The sequence below is a fragment of the Myxine glutinosa genome, chromosome 7 (genome assembly GCF_964187855.1).
Source record: "Myxine glutinosa chromosome 7, kmMyxGlut1.1, whole genome shotgun sequence".
NCBI classification, from domain to species: Eukaryota; Metazoa; Chordata; class Myxini; order Myxiniformes; family Myxinidae; genus Myxine; species Myxine glutinosa.
This window is the reverse complement of record NC_136267.1, coordinates 116,917,661-116,935,841: the sequence shown is the minus strand read 5'-3', so window position 1 is coordinate 116,935,841 and position 18,181 is coordinate 116,917,661. Positions and strand designations below refer to the sequence as shown.

Below are 18,181 nucleotides of genomic sequence, written 5' to 3'. Positions count from 1 at the left end.
TCATCTCAAAAAACTTTTATTACAAAGAACCATGTACAAGTAATGATGGGAGTATGAAAACAGTAAAAAAAATTAAAATCTCATTACCACCACAAAACTATATAATTAGACTACTACCCAAACACAGGACACCAAATTGTCATCCCTAACCTCTAAACAAGATCACATGCTGATGTCAGAGCAACTGCACATGCCCTCATGTCCAAAGCAATTCACCCAAATTAGAGGAACTTGTGGAATGAGCATAATGTTGTCTCAGCACGATGGCGATAGTGGAAGACCTTGAGGACAGCTCCATTCTGCCCATTGTCACCACCTACACATCGATTTGTCATTGTCGGCCATAAGCACCTTTTTATTCAAGCAAACTTGCAAGATCTACCAGGTAGGCTAAACTGGGTCATCAGGTCCTGCATCATTGACAACTTGGAAGGGACTCAAATGGCCAGAGGCTCCTGGAAGAAATCGGGAACGGTCACGCTGAAAATTATTTGAGGAATAGAGAGCGAATTAAAATAATTCCATGGGTTGGGTTTTTATATTCGAGAGGAAGTCTTCTCAACACTTAAAAGCTTCCATGTACAGATTCTACACTGAGTTTTTTTTATCCAAAATCCAATGTGTTTCACAGAACCTCCACCCACTTAAGTAATCCAGGCAGTAACCTTCTCCAAGCTGTTATTCCCTAAAAAATCCACCGCTGTGCTCAAAATAACACCAAAACATCAATTTCGCTTCAGGTTCGGCCTATAAATGGACTTCACATGATCGAGGTGAAAAATTGTGCTTCTACAACTGACGGCCAAGCTTCAAACTGATCAATAGCACACCTATCGCCAAATTGTTCCCCATGACAGGAACCAAGGGAGATAGGTGTCCCAGCCAAGGGCACACCACCATTGCCCTCTACCAACATCCACAGCAGTGCTCATTCTCCTCATCGCGATCGGCCATCTTTAAACTTGACGTGCGAACTCAAGAAGCCGCTCTTGTGGACCCAACATTAGAGGTTGTGTTGCTGTGGACAACCTAATAGCTAAACAGCATATTCTACCAGTGTTTGAAATTGCAGACAAGCAAAATAAATCTGTAATGCTTTAATGGGACGTTGAGGCCCAAGCAATGGTTATTGCACTAAAACTGACTTCTTGCTTATTCTTAAAACAACCAGAAACTTGATCTTATCCTTGACAAGTGGAGGTACAGTACTAACATCATAAGACGCAGGCACCTTGCTGCAGTCGAATAGAGAAGGCCCCTGGCAGGGCTAGAGGGCCAATCACAACAGCCCGGTCAACATCCCATTGGATGATTACGAGAAATTTACACAGCTGAAAGTCTTGCCCGGATCTTAAAGTTGAGTTCAACTACCACCGAGTAGTATATTCTGCAAAAAATGGAGAAAAAAGGGATAAAGCCCAACCCTAGCGAGGAAAATACTTGCGTTTTGTAGTGACAAAAATACACTGCGATTCACTTATCCCTCCAGCTTTTTCCCCAGCAGCTTGGAAAGTACCAGGACACACCAGGCATGGCTCCCATCCACAAAACTTTAAACGTTCACAGAAACGAGCGGAGGGTTTTTGTAATTTGGCATCGGCTCACAATTCAAAACCACAATTTTGAAAAGAAGCACAAAAGCAAACCGGTGTGCAAAGCCAGCATTGGGTGGAAAGTTGTGGAAGAGTTTGCGGCGCCACATGGGTTTGGCACAAGCTGTGGGCGAAGGCTAAATTCTGCTGTTCGGGTGAGTTGGCACATTAAAATTGGTGTGCAGCACTTGAGCACGGGTTCATACACGGCAAAAGTTAAAAAAAAAAAAAATTTAAACAGCACATGTCCTCCTAAATATTAGCGCAAATTTTACACTCCTGGCATCGGTGCCAAAATGTTGAAAGGATGTTTGCTTGACCGTTCAAATACAAGACGATAATTTGTCAAGATTGCTACATATGTACAATTCGGATATTTACAGTCGCAAACATACGGCTCTGCTGCGAATGAGGCAGAGCATGAAGTTTAACTTACTATGGAGAATTAAAATAATAATAATAATAATAATAATAATAATAATAATAATAATAAACGTGCCACGCACATCACTGAGGATTTCAAAAAACTCAGTTTTCTCTGTCGACAAAAACGACGACTTTGTACTAAAGCAGCTCATTGGATGGCATGGGGGGTGAGTGAAGGGAGAAGGGTGAGTGAAGGGAGAAGGGTGAGCATGCGGAGGAGAAGTGCATTCACACACCCACTAAGTAAGCGCATGAACGTAACAACTGAGTTTACAATCGGGATTGGAAGCAAAATGTCCACACCTGGGCCTATGTCATGTCGGACGGCTTATGGTGATATCATAGATCAGTTGTACCGGGAGTGAGTTTGATGCGGGAAACATCAAGAACACATCATTCCAACACGTGCACACACACACACACACCTTGTGCAGGATTCCAAGAAAACTGGGCTAAGGTTGAGGTCTTTTTTTTTTTTTGTCTTCTTCTTATTTTCTTAATCCCATCATCATAGAAATGGTATAGGTGATGCTCATATATATACTTAAAAATCCATTTTTAAACAGGTCCAACCAAGTTGGGCACTGTAATCAAAAAATAAGGTGAATAAAACGACAAATCTTCAACTTTCATCTAATTTTGTGCATCATTGGAGCTCGGTCACCCAATGAGCAATAATCCCAAATACAGCAAATGCTAGAACTCGGACGGGCTCATCTCCCGTATTCGGGACTTCATCGCATGTGCAAAACCGTCGAAGGAGGCCGAGGAAACGATGACAAAACAAAATACAGCTGGACGTCTAATGGGTGAGGGCCAGGGGTATGTGGCACCTGCGCCCAAGGCTCTACACTCTCCATGGAGCTTGTTGGACACACGACTGGACTAAGGCACGAAAAAAGGACCTTCCTCAATTTGTTACTCAGTCTCCCGACAGATTCGCTCGCTTGGCAAATGAGCACATTTAAACGGAGAAATAAAATGGCGGAAAAAGCTAACACGTCCAAAATCTGCCATTCGTGCTTTCTTTGTGCGTTATTGGAAACGGAAATAACAATTGTTATCCCACATTGCCCTTCATATGCTACACCTATCTTGGATGGAGCCGACCTCTCTCCCACCCACGAATATGGTCACTGCAAAACAAACATTTTGGGATCCGCTGCAAACTGCTCGCAGGTGAGGGACACGTGACTTGGGAGTAAAGGGTAGAATTTCCAAAACCGCAGTCATTCTTCAGGCACAGCTGAGGCGATGGGTGTTAAAGTGATGGCGTTTAGCTCGGGTTTAAATAACAAAAGCTGCAAAATGCAAGGAAAACAAATGAATGTTGCTGCTCGACGCAGCGCCATCTCTGCTGAAAATGTCATTTGAGGCGGCGCAAATAGCCTGGTTTTCAGGTTTCAGATACTTTGGAACGTCGGATAGAAGCGACGGGAGATGTAGCAATGTGCGGCAGAAATTGATCTGCAATGGCATGAGATGTGCGGCAACAAGAAATGATAATAGGAGACTGTACAAAAATATATGACGCATTGGGGAGTGTACACAGAGAGTGTCACGGAAGAGGGGAACGGGGCACAGGAGAGGTGTGTGAGAGCCATAGTCACCTGACACTATCTTCATCTTCATGGGTGCAGCCATCTTGGATTCCCCTTCACCACAAGAGGACATGCCAATTTAGATTTTATAGCAACCTTGCATCTTAGCATTTTAGAGCATTGGTCGAATTCATCCAAAAATGGCAGAAGTGCTGTTTAAATAATTAATGCAAAGCCTTGACAGGGCATTTCCCAAAAGAAGAAAGCAGGAAGTTCAACTGAGAGTTTGTTAGATTTGACTGAGCTGTTAGAAGACACCGATTTTAAAACAAACAAAAAAGAAACATGCAAAACTTAAGCTGATCCAGTTGAAAAAAGGCGACATTGCTCTCTTCACAGTCATGTATGTTTTTTTGAGGAGGAGGGTGTGTGTTGGGCAAAGCGTCACATGTGGGAGGGAGGGAAGGTGTCCAAAATCTGACCAAGAGAAAGTCACACATTTTGTGTATAGGCCCAAATAATAAAACAGTGTTTTATGGTGCAAAGTGCACAAAACTGCAAGTTCTTCCTGCCAAGAATGGCGGAGAGCCAAAGTTGTCGGAATTATTTCACTATCGCAATCTCACAGTGCCAACAAATTCCTAACATGGGCTCAACGCAGTATTCCCAAAAACACAAACAGCTTTCCGCAAATTAAAAAAACTTCAAAAACCCAAAACGCATTCCAGTTTGCTAATGAGAAGACACAGCACTCACGTTCTCATTTGGTTTGGCAGCACCGATGGCAAACGACTTACAGTAGATCGATCGCACGTTCTTAATTTCTCCAGGTCACGGCTCCGATGAAAGGAATAAACGTGCGTGCCTTGCGTTGCATAATTTGGGACACGGAGGAGGAAAACATCGAGGCTGCAAATATTGGCAGGGCAGAAGGTGGGCAGAATGTGTTGTGCAGATTGATTCAATTGCATGTATGGGGTGGGAGTGGAGGGGAGTGAGAGAGACACCAGAGAGAGAGACAGGTAAACACCTGCTGTCTAACAGAAACAAAAGATGTCGCATAGGTGTTGCTTCAAACCTGCAGTTCCATTTGTTCAGCCACACGAGCACCATTTCAAGCAATGTCTCGTATCCACATTTCCCTCAAAACCTCAACGACCTATAAAATACAAACCTAGTTATCTCGTCAGATTTGATTGTCACAAGCATCAGATCCTCCAAAAGAAACCCCCAAGCGACGTAAAGCTGAGACAGCATGGGTGGAATGTCACCGTGGCCCTCGGTATGGTCACCGATAATTTGGAAACGGAGACCAGGAAAATAAAAACTCCCCATTTCGAACCTTGGAGCAACAATTTTAATAATGACAGGTAACCGTGTAGGATCAAATTCCGTGTAAGTGGGGCCGGGCCATTAGTTTGATTCGCATTTTCGGTTTTCCGTTGCTTCTGCCCTCGGCCGTGCACTTTGCCATAGAAATCACGATTCAACCATCCGAGGAGAGCAGAGAGATAGAGAACAAAAACACCATCAAGAACAAAGGAAAGAGTATGTGCCATTCAAAATAAAATCAACACCGCAAATAATCAATAGGGGACTGTCCATGGATATAAATATCTTTAACAAAAAAAAGAAGAAAATAACCAAACTGCACTTCAAGTATCATCATTCTCCATCCATTTGTGCTTTCGTTCCCAAATAACATAGTGATTGCTCACTGCGGTAATGTAAAATCCACACCGTTACAAATACCATCTTATACCTTAATTCATCAACTATTGTGGGAAGGAAAGCGGCTGGGAGGGGGAGTCGTGCCTGCAAGGGCAAACCATGTGCTTTGGATATCTGGCACATCATCGTGGGGGGCGGAGAGGGGAGCGAGGGGGGACAAACTCATTTGCATCACATGAACGAGGAGACGAGGTGGGATCAAAATTTACACAGAGTTCATGATGAACCATTTCAACTTTGTCTGGTGGACGCTGAGGCTGCAGATTGGAAATGAGGGGTGGAATAAATCGGTGGGAGTGGTGGGGGTGGACACCATTCCACAATAAATGGACAGAACATCAGCAAGCATTCACATTGGGTAATACCAATGCCTGACCTCGACCACGACGATGGAAGATTAAAGACCCAGCTGTTCAGGATAGACAACAAAATCCAAAGAATTAAGAAAAAGCAAGGTGGACCTTTTGTCAAGTTGTGCCGCACCGAATGCAGCTCATGGTTTGGAACTGCGTTTGGAGGTGCTCGACCCGACATGGGCCCTGACTTCAATTACAGCAAGGAAGAGCAAAGACCCAGCTGTTCGAGACAGACCACAAAAGCTCAAACATTATCAAAAAGTAAAGTGGACCTTTTTTCCCCGCCACGCCATAATCGTGCGTAACCCTTCCCTTTGAGCTACATTTGGAGTTATTGGACCCCAACGTGCCCACGGTGCCCCAATTTTGATTCGATCAATTTTAATGTTCTCCTTTATAGAAATCTCGTATTCGTCAAACGTTCCATTTCAGTTATATACAGGAGACCTGGAAGCCATTCTGTACATCTTTTCTTGCACTGTTTACATGCAGACGTCACAAAATTGCTGTAATTTCACTATCCTTTCACTCCACATCTTTCAACTCCCCAGCATAAACCCTACTTCTCCTCCCTATGAACCAAATCCCAACCCCTCTGATGGGGCATGATGCAAAATATTACATTGTGCTTGAAGTTGGTGCTACAGGATTCAAAACATTAGGTCAATTGACTTGTTAAAGGCAAACAGCCATTGTTCAATGAGTTGCCACGACAAACACAAAATAAAAGCACAAATGAAAATTGAATACAATTTAAATACAAAAAAAATAATAATTGGAGTTCAACACATCTGTTTCAAGGCTGGCTTAAGGAGATGTCACCTTTTTGCGAGGAGGCAAGCAACAGGAGAGCAATCGCAAACGACGCATTTAATCGGTGTTGGCTGCAGGAGAAGGCTGTGCTCCCAAAGTGGGCGTCAGCCTGTGCTGTCCTGCATCAGACCCGACGAGGCATGCATCGCAGGCCCAGACAGCACAATCCTCACCCATAAGAAGCTTGTATGCCAGCTCGGTGAGGCCCGCACACTTGCGGTGGAACCACCGATGGCATGCAGCCTCACAAGGCAAAGCCTCTTGTCCATCTACCACTTCTTGCAGGCAGAGACTACAGGACATTGGGCCAGATGTACTGAGGCCCTGCCCAGGACCTTGACTACCACTTGTGCCTCCGGTTCCACTGTTCCCACCATTACTGCCATTCCCAGTGCCTCCTGTGCCGGCAGGAGCCCCGGCATCGTGTGTGCCATTGTTACTTTGACCAGAGTTGACAGTCTGGTTGGAGTTATGCGCCTGTGCACCTCCAGGACTTGATGACTCACCTGTGGGGCCAAATACATTGTTGCTATCTTGAGATTTCATGCTACTTCCTCCACCCTGCCCAAAACTCTTACTGTTCTGGTTCAAGACAATTGGCGTTGGTGGTTGATGATTCACACTGGGATTGGGACTCTGGCTGTTTAGGCTCATTCCAGGAGGACCAGACTTTGTACCAGTTGGTCCAGGGCTTTGTACCATTGGCTGGCTGCCACCTAAACCATTGTTTAGTCTCATCCCATGACCTAGAAGCTGACCCATTGTTGGGCTGGGGCTTTGACTCATTGGAACAGAGCTCAAGCCTTGACCAAAGCTTTGACCACCCATATGGTTAAGACCTTGTCCATTACCCTGTGGCAACCCCTGACCTGGCATACCACCTCCAGGGCCAGGCCCCATAGCTGGGTGACCCCCAGGTACCAGGCCTTGTACAAAGTTCATACCTGGTGCTGGCATTGAGACAAACACCGGTGCTCCGGGCGTGCCTCCACTGCCACTTCCGGGTGGCACACATCCCTGTGTAAATGCCGGGTTTGGCCCCGATGTAAAATTTTGGTTCCCTGTAGGGTGGGGAATGGGCCCGTGAGGGGGACTGAAGCTGCCAGCACCCCGATGAAACACAGGAGGGCCACGTGGACCATATGGCATGGACACAGGATTACCATAAGCCCCAGGACCAGCGACACTTCCCTGAGGAAAGCTCATGCTAACGTAGCCTGGAGGAAAGGGCGGCTGTGGTCCAGGTAGGTGATGTGGTGAAGGACCGCTGTATGGTACCCCAGCATAGGGCATGCGTGGCGGCAAAGCACCTGGCATGCGGAAGTATGAGCCAGGTGGTTGAAGAGCACCACGTGCTGCCACAAATCCTGGCAAACACACCTTGGTAGGCACAAAGTCGTCATCAAATGGGTTTGAAGCGACAAGGTGGTCAACCATGGGTGTGAGTGGAGGTGCAAATTCGGATAAGGGTGCTGGGCCCTGCAAAGAGGCAAAACCTACATGTAACAAGCCATGGCAACGAGTAATATTGTTAACTAAAGACTTAAATGTGAGGAAGTATAAGTTTACATTCAGAGATGAGCATAATCTGGAAATAAACAACACCATCAAATGTATTGAGTCAGTGAGGATATATATATATGTATGTATGTATGTATGTATGTATGTATGTATGTATGTATGTATGTATATATATATATATATACAGTGCATATCAAAAAAAAAGGTAATCCGAATTCAAGGGGTTAATATGTAAACGTTATTAATTTTGACAATTTACATGTGGTTTACTAATTAAGAGGAGATCCTCAGCTTTCCATTGATACCTTCCATGCATCATTGCTGTCACACATGACAGAGTACATGTTCATCGAAAATGACAAGTTCAAATCGCATTTTTACAAGTTTGGCTAATCGATGCAAGTCAGGATAATTGGTGCCAAATGAACGTCAGATGTGAACTTTTCTCAGGAATGATTGGCCTTTATGCACCCACACCTTCAACATGTCCACCTCCCCTTTCAACACAAAGCTCACAGCGGCGGAGCATGCCCTGAACTGCTCGTCTCACCATAGCCGGGTCATTGCACAAAGCATCCACTTCATGTCGAATACGGCCCTGCAATTCGTCAAGATCATGGGGAGGAGTTACAAACACCTTGTTCTTTAAATGTCTCCAAAGGAAATAATCACATGGTGTGAGGTCAGGTGATCTTGGCGGCCATTCCACTGCATGGTTGAGGGCGATGACTCGGTCTCCAAAGATTTCCCTCAGTCGATCTCGGACAGCGATAAGACGATGTGCTGGGGCGCCGTTTTGGGCCCACCAGAGATATCTGAAAACACCACGAACCTGTTGCTCAAAGTTCTCCTCCAGCTGCGGTAAAACTTCATCATTGATCATCTGCAGATACCTGTTAGCATTGACATTCCTTTGAAAGAAAAATGGTCCGATCACCTGACCACTTCCACAAAGTCCCAACCAAACAGTCCACTTTTGTCAATTCATGTTGGTGTCAAAATTAAATTTCGGGGGTTGTCCCGTCGGTGCATATTGAAGAACATTACGGGTATTGACCTTGCCGTCCATGGCGAAAGCAGCTTCGGCGCCGATAACGAGATACCACAGGAAATTGACATCTGCTTCTCAACGTGCTGTCAATCATCTGGCAAGCACCAGCCTCCTGGCAAAATCCCCTGGCATAAGTTGATGCCGGATGTGAATCCGATATGGATGTTGGTGGAGGTCCAGTCTTGTGATTCGGTTGAATGTTGCCGAAGGCAATCCCGTCCCATTTCGTCTTGCGCTGGTATCCCTAGGATGCTCCAAAACTTGCTGCCTTACTGCTGCAATGTTCATTTCAGATAGCCCAGTGCGCCTCCTACCAGAATTCTCCTTGTTGCGGTTGAGGCTAGTGCCATGCTCTTGGTATTTTCTAACATTCGCCCATTCGTCGTCGTCGTAACATTCGTCGCTGGAGGCTCCCGTTCTGGGAAACGTTCCCTGAACGCATCACGAGTTCACTGCAAACTTCCAGTTTGGTGAAAGGTTGTAACCACGAAGGTCCGCTGTTCAGTCGAAAGTTGAACCATCTTTTCAATGACACAGACTGTCTCTAAACCCATACACTGTAGGCCCATCTTAAATACCCATCTTAAACAAAGGATGACGCAACCGACGATTACGAAACCAGCTTAACAATTTTACATAATCAACTTGGCAGTCGACAAGTAATGCGTCCATTTCAAACTGTCTTGCACCGATTAGCCAAACTTGTAAAAATGTGATTTGAACTTGTCATTTTCAAAGAACATGTACTCGGTCATGTGTGACAAAGAAAAAAATTTTGCCAAGTATATTGGTCTGTAGTGTCTGTCACACATTTTTGTCCATAGTCTTGAAGCACACATTCTGAATTTTTTTGTACATGTGGGTGACTGGCTAAAGACAGCAACGCATACTTTTGGTCAAGATCTGAATACTTATGCAAGTTAGATATTTCTGTATTTCATATTCAATACATTTGTACAAAATTCTAAAACCATGCTTTCACTTTGTCATTATAGGGTATTTTGTGTAGATCAGTGACAAACAAGACCGATAGCTAGTCTAACAACGGCGTAGCCAGTCTTATTTGATACTTTTGTGAAGAGGATAGTATGACCTGGGTAAGGATACCAGTAAGCAAATAATGTAAGCATTAAATGTTTTTGACTTCAGGCATGGACAGCCGGTTCGTGAATGACGGGTAAAAAGACGGCGAATGGCAAATGATAAAAACCACCTTTAGAGGCCATTTTTCCCCGCAGAGCAGGGGTTGGCCTTTTTCGGGCACCATGGTCCCCTTTTTTGAAGCAATGTTTTATGGCCAGATGCCCTTCCTGCCGCCAACCCTGTTGGTCGCCTTTTTGCGACACACAGGGAATTACCAGTGAACTGGTACTCAATTTGTTGACCTTGGAAGGATGACAGGCTGAGTCAACCCACCTGGCATTAATTCAGCGATCGGCCAGGATTCGAACCCAGGATCCGAGGATCCCAAGCCAGCACCCTAACCACTAAGCCAACACCAGGCTTTCGAATGGCACATGATGAACCAATAAATTCCACATTCTTGTGCCACCTTCAGTTAGACGTCAGGAATTGACAGCACGTTCTCTATATTTTCATTCCAAACAGCATCATTCATCATTCCAATCACAAATTAGACTACAGTATTAATATAACAAAATACAATGTTAAATCACAATTGTATTGAGATATTATCAAAGCAGCGAACCATCGTCATCTGTTCACTTCCGGATTCGGGAGCAGGAATTAAAATGAATTGATTAAATTGATACATTGATAAATTTATTATTTTATTTTATTGATATTTTAGATATTTTATTATTAATTGATAATTTGATATTTTTATTTAATTGATTATTTATTATATTTAATTATTTATTGATAAATTGATAAAATTAAATGAATTGATAAAATGAATGAATTAAATGTCGATCGCATTTCAAAATCATAATTATATTGAGGATTTCTGAAACCTCTTACCTACCTTACAACACCTGCTGGGACCTCAAAACGTTCAAAAGAAGGTTGTTGCATTTCCTTTTAGTAAAATATGCAACTGTAATGTTTACTAAACTTGTCCCCCTGCATGTGACCAGATCTTCAGCTCTGATTGGTGTACGTTTGTGGGGACATACGGACAGACAAACGCAGTTCTAGAAGGCATTGCCCTACGGTAAAAATCTCAATTTAATCCACTTTAAATTCAGGCTGTAACACAACAAAATATGAAGAAAATCAAGGGGTGTGAATACTTTCTGAAGGCACTGCACTATGGAACTTTTGGTAAGTTGGACAAGTAGGATATATTTCATTAATATAGGTATTTAAATTTGGTCGTCAATACAACCAAAATAATTTTTACGAAATCAAACGACAAGTTTTCCATTGATTTTATACAAGCACAGTCAATCAATTTTATCAAACAACATGTCTGGCATTTGTTTGAATCAATTTCATGTAATGCTCACCAATTGGAGTCACTAGAACCACCTTTAGAGGCCATTTTCCCCGACAGAGCAGGGGTTGGCCTTTTTTGGGCACCTTGGTCCCCTTTTTTGAAGCAATGTTTTATGGCCGGATGCCCTTCCTGCCGCCAACCCTGTTAGTCGCCTCTTATGACACACAGGGAATTACCAGTGAACTGGTCCTCAATATGCTGACCTTGGAAGGATGACAGGCTGAGTCAACCCCCCTGGTGTTAATTCAGCGATAGACCGGGATTCGAACCCAGGATCCTCAGATCCCAAGCCGGCACCCTAACCACTAAGCCAACACCAGGCTGTCACCAATTGTCACCAATTGGAGTCACTGATACGTGCAAAATGTCATGTTTCTTACAATACCTTGAAAAAGTTATCCTTGATATTTTTTCAAAGCAATCAACTTCTTCATTCATTGAAAGTCAATCTTTTAATCATTCCTGCATCAAATGCAATATTAGGGTTTAAAGAAATAAAACAACTCAAAGACTACGTTATTTGTGGTGCGGAAGGTTACCGGAACTACTGTTTATGCGTGGAACACAGATGACTTCCATGTCCCACTGTGGGGAACACTGTGGTTTATTTACCTGTGCACTGGATCGGCGCTTCTTCTTTTCAGGACTCGCCGTCGCCCCGTACAAGTCTTTTCCATCTGGGTCTCCATCTGCCAAGGATGGACGCAGCAAAGGTTATGGCACGGTGATCACCAACGGTTTTTTTTAATTTTTTAAGTACAGCAATAGTTTCAAACAGGAACACTGTGATCTCGTAAAAAAAAACTACTGCAAACATGTAGATGGTTCCCTCCCCAACAAGTAGCCTACTGCATTTAATGCAAACCAGATGAGGGAATGTGTCCTTCGATCTATTCTTCAAGTACAAACATTTTTCTTTTCTTTTTGCTGCTCCAACATGTTACTGGCGAAAAGCAGTAAATTACTAAAAGCTGCTGGAACAAAATTCTGAATGGGCACACCTCAGGAATGCATTAGACAAGTTATAATGATGTGTTTTATCCCACAATACAAACAACCTCACAACTCGGAGCACACGTTTGCACACGCACACACCCAGTAAAGACATTTTGGAAAATGTCACAGAAGTACAAACTTCTTCCATCAACCACGAGTTGATGATATGACTTGGTCTTTGGTGACCCTCGCCTTTAGAACAGGAAATATATTTCAGATCATTTGCTTTGAAACGGTGGAGAGCAGGTAGGAAGTGCATAAAAAATAAATAAGTAATTGTAAACACATAAACCATGCATAAACCAATAAATAAATAATTATACATAAACCAATGCATAAACCAATAAATAAATAATTGTAAACACATAAACCAATGCATAAACCAATGAAAGAGAGCAGGTAGGAAGTGCATAAAAAATAAATAAATAATTGCAAACACATAAACCATGCATAAACCAATGAAAGAGAGCAGGTAGGAAGTGCATAAAAAATAAATAAATAATTGTAAACACATAAACCATGCATAAACCAATGAAAGAGAGCAGGTAGGAAGTGCATAAAAAATAAATAAATAATTGTAAACACATAAACCATGCATAAACCAATAAATAAATAATTATACATAAACCAATGCATAACCAATAAATAAATAATTGTAAACACATAAACCAATGCATAAACCAATGAAAGAGAGCAGGTAGGAAGTGCATAAAAAATAAATAAATAATTGTAAACACATAAACCATGCATAAACCAATGAAAGAGAGCAGGTAGGAAGTGCATAAAAAATAAATAAATAATTGTAAACACATAAACCATGCATAAACCAATGAAAGAGAGCAGGTAGGAAGTGCATAAAAAATAAATAAATAATTGTAAACATAAACCATGCATAAACCAATAAATAAATAATTATACATAAACCAATAAAGAAATAATTGTAAACACATAAACCAATGCATAAACCAATAAATAAAAAATTATACATAAACCAATAAAGAAATAATTGTAAACACATAAACCAATGCATAAACCAATAAATAAATAATTATACATAAACCAATAAATAAATAATTCTAAACACATAAACCATGCATAAACCAATAAATAAAAAATTATACATAAACCAATAAATAAATAATTGTAAACACGTAAACCAATGCATAAACCAATAAATAAATAATTATACATAAACCAATAAATAAATAATTGTAAACACGTAAACCAATGCATAAACCAATAAATAAATAATTATACATAAACCAATAAATAAATAATTGTAAACACATAAACCAATGCATAAACCAATAAATAAATAATTGTAAATACATAAACCAATAAATAAATAATTATACATAAACCAATAAATAAATAATTGTAAACACAAACCAATAAATAAATAATTGTAAACACATAAACCATGCTTAAACCAATGAAAGAGAGCAGGTAGGAAGTGCATAAAAAATAAATAAATAATTGTAAACACATAAACCATGCATTTGTAAAAACTAGGGCATTGCCCGTACTATATCTATATCTAAAATTATATCCCCCCCCCTCTATTTACATGAAATGGTTTGGTCCAAAGCGAACGGCTTCCGGAGTTTGGTAAAGAAATCGCCATCGCGTGCACAAACGCGCAGGAAAGCGAATGAATCGCAAATTCGTTTTTATTAGTTTTAAAACATAGTTTAACGCCAACATAGTTTGCAAACGTGAAATAAATGAATACGCTCTCAAATGTGCCATCCGAGGCAGAGTGTGTCCGCCACGTTCGGCACACGCGATAGTTCGCTGCTCTCTGATTGGTTGAATCGTTTTTTGGACATAGCTCGGTAAGTAATTGTCCGATTAATATGAAACCTTGAAAAGGCACATCCTCGGGTCCCCAGCAATATACCTGGCAAGTTAAAAGTATATCGGACCCGTGGTTGTCGAGAAACAGCGGTCACAGACAAACAAACGTACAAACGTACAAACGTACAAACAGAGATTACTGGAATTATAGATAGACTAGGGCATGCCCGTACTATATATATATATCTAAAATTATATCCCCCCCCTCTATTTACATGAAATGGTTTGGTCCAAAGCGAACGGCTTGCGAGTGGTGACAATCCCCCCCCCCTCTATTTACATGAAATGGTTCGGTCCAAAGCGAACGGCTTCCGGAGTTTGGTAAAGAAATCGCCATCGCGTACACAAACGCGCAGGAAAGCGAATGAATCGCAAATTCGTTTTTATTAGTTTTAAAACATCGTTTAACGCCAACATAGCGCCAACATAGTTTGCAAACGTGAAATAAATGAATACGCTCTCAAATGTGCCATCCGAGGCAGAGTGTGTCCTCCACGTTCGGCACACGCGATCGTTCGCTGCTCTCTGATTGGTTGAATCGTTTTTTAGACATAGCTCGGTAAGTAATTGTCCGATTAATATGAAACCTTGAAAAGGCACATCCTCGGGTCCCCAGCAATATACCTGGCAAGTTTCAAGTATATCGGACCGGTAGTTGTCGAGAAACAGCGGTCACAGACAAACAAACAAACGTACAGACGTACAGACAGACAGACAGAGATTACTGGAATTATAGATAGATTAAATAAATCTATATATATAAAACAGTTTGTGTGTGTGTGTGTGTAATGTTACCGATAGACTCCTAAACGGAGAGGCTTACGTGCTTGATATTTGGCATAGACATGGCCATTGACCGTGGGACGAACATGGCCGAACTCAAAATATTTGACGATCCATATTTTTTATTCATATTTACCTCAGCGCATTTCAGCGCACGGAATCAGAGCAGGTGGGCGCTGATTCGCTCAGAGCGATCACGTTATGACGCTATGACCGATATGACGCTATGAACGATATGACGCTATGGAAAAAAAATCGCTCGCTTTGCCAAGGGGCTCGCTCCCCCCCCCCCCCCCGTTCCCCTCCCCTCCCCCGCCCGGCAATGCCGGGTACTTCTGCTAGTAGGCTATAAAATCAAACTGGAAGGGAACCTCTGGCAGAAAGCCATGGTCAGCACAAGTCCAAGTGGTTCAACAGCATTCCTAAGGTCAGAGACATATAGGTATTAAATGCATTGTGAGAATAATCAGAAACACTTGTGTTTTCTGGTTTATAAAGTCAGACGCGTGTATGAGCACAAAAGGAGAATATACAAGAACACACAAGAGCACAATAAATGTAGAAAGTAACAGCATAAACAACAGTCGAAGATGTAAACGACCTCCCGACCTCCCTCCCGCACCACAACGTTCATCCATCAGGCTAATTTCTGACACCCGAGGGTCAAGTTAAAAGAGAGCAGATCGATCATGTGTCAAAGCCTTCCGCTGCCCTGGTCATCACATCCATGCTTTACTAGAACCGTTTCTCAAACGACTAATGGCCTGACCTGTTCAGCACTCGCATCTGAACCCGTGGTTTATGATGCTCGGGCCGAAGATTTCAAATCTTATATATTCCGTAGTGTGTTCATTTACACATTGTCGACTAATGTCCTTGCGATTTGTGCAAATGTACACAGACGTCTCCTCTTGTTTTAGTCCGCGTTTGATGGATGTGCAACCTACACCGTGAGCCTCAGAAGCTTAGATCAATATATTTTAACAAAGAAATACGTATATATTTATATTATATATATATATACATATACATATACATATACATATATATTATACAATATACAATATACCATATACCATATAAATTATAACATATACGTATACATATACATATACATATATATTATACAATATACAATATACCATATACCATATAAATTATAACATATACGTATACATATACATTATACATATACATATACATATACATATATATTATACAATATACAATATACCATATACCATATAAATTATAACATATACATATACATATATATTATACAATATACAATATATCATATACCATATACCATATAAATTATAATATATACGTATACATATACAATATACAAATACATATACCATATGCAATATACACAGACATATACATAATGTACAATATACAATATACATATACGCAACGTACAACGTACAACATACAACATACAACATACAAAATACATAATACAATATACATATACTGTACATATAAATATAGATATACATATACATATACCATATACCATATGCAATATACACAGACATATACATAATGTACAATATACAATATACATATACGCAACGTACAACGTACAACATACAACATACATATACATATAAATATAGATATACATATAGATATACATATACATATTCATATACAATATACATATACAATATTCATATACAATATTCATATACAATATACACATACAATACACACACACACACACACACACACACACACACACACACACACACACACACACACACACACACACACACACACACACACACACACACACACACACACACACACACACACACACACACACACACACACACACACACACACACACACGTTTCATTAAAATAAGATTTAAATGGTTCAACACAAAACAAGTGACAAACTCAGAAAGACTTTCCTCAAATACAAACTGCATGTCATTAGGAGTGCAACAACATGTTGATGTTTGTGTTTACCCCATGATGATGCAATGCTTTTCTGCAAAAAGATGATTTCATTGAAACGCCCATCCTCACCCGTGAATCTTAATCTACAACTGCCGTTCAAAAATAGAAATCTGCAGCACGAAAACGACAAGGAATACATTTATTATATGCGCACAAGATTTTGGGATTTAGAGAAGAGAACTGGAAAAGAATTGAGGGTAGGAGTGCGTGGGAAGAGTTGGGAGAGAAGGAAAAGAAAGATCGAAGATTGGAATGGAGGATGCGGAAAGTGAGGGGTGGGAAGGAAAGGGGACGGGAATATATAAACAATGAAATCATCTTTTTGCAGAAAAGCATTGCATCATCATGGGGTAAACACAAACATCAAGATGTTGTTGCACTCCTAATGACATGCAGTTTGTATTTGAGGAAAGTCTTTCTGAGTTTGCCACTTGTTTTGTGTCACTTCCATGCAGAGGAAGAAGGGATGGGGCAGGGAAGTTTTGCTATTTTTGAATACAGGACGAACAGGTTGGCCCAAGTCGAAATCAAGAAATGTAACAGATATATATAAATACATATCGGCTGAAAACAAGCAGGCACGTTTTTTGGCTCGGCAGCAGACCTGCGTATCACAACCTTGGGCTATAAACGGATCAGTAAAACAGGACAGGCTCAATAAATCAATGCGTCTATGCAAACTCTATCCACACCCCCTTCCAATTTCAGTCACTATCATGTTCCAAAAGCCTGGTGTTCACTTAAAGCTTAAGGTGGCTGGCTTTGACCTCAGGGTCCAAAAACAAAACAAAAAATCTCACCAAGAAAATGAAAACGATCCTGCACATCGAGGGTGTCGACCCTCCCTCCCACCCCCCCACTCAGGCCCACAACCATGAAGTAATGTTGCAGCACCAGTAAACAGTAGCGCAGATGTTGCTTCCTGTTGTAGTTTCCAGCCACTTCCCAGCAGTGGAGGGCGAGTTTACTCAAAGCAACGGAATATAATTCATGTTTTCAATTCTCCCTCCGACATTCACATTACATGCATGCTGAAATGAAGAATGACAAAGGGATATAGGTGGATAGGCAAGAGGGATAGGC

General features: G+C 41.4%; 1 protein-coding gene across 5 annotated transcripts in view; it reads right to left on the bottom strand.

Moving 5' to 3' along the window:
• The window catches only part of LOC137431526 (pygopus homolog 2), a 35,210-nt gene continuing 17,029 nt past the window's right edge, over nucleotides 1-18,181 (bottom strand). For 2 of the 5 annotated variants that reach the window (XM_068122924.2, XM_068122926.2), the window contains 2 exons: nucleotides 12,102-12,178; nucleotides 1-7,938 (listed from right to left, as the gene is read on the bottom strand). In XM_068122924.2, coding sequence (XP_067979025.1) covers nucleotides 6,517-7,938; nucleotides 12,102-12,178 — 1,499 coding nt within the window. In that variant the 3' untranslated portion in view covers nucleotides 1-6,516. The remainder of the gene's footprint in view (nucleotides 7,939-12,101; nucleotides 12,179-18,181) is intronic. The other 3 variants (XR_010985290.2, XR_010985289.2, XM_068122925.2) reach the window with 3 other exon arrangements.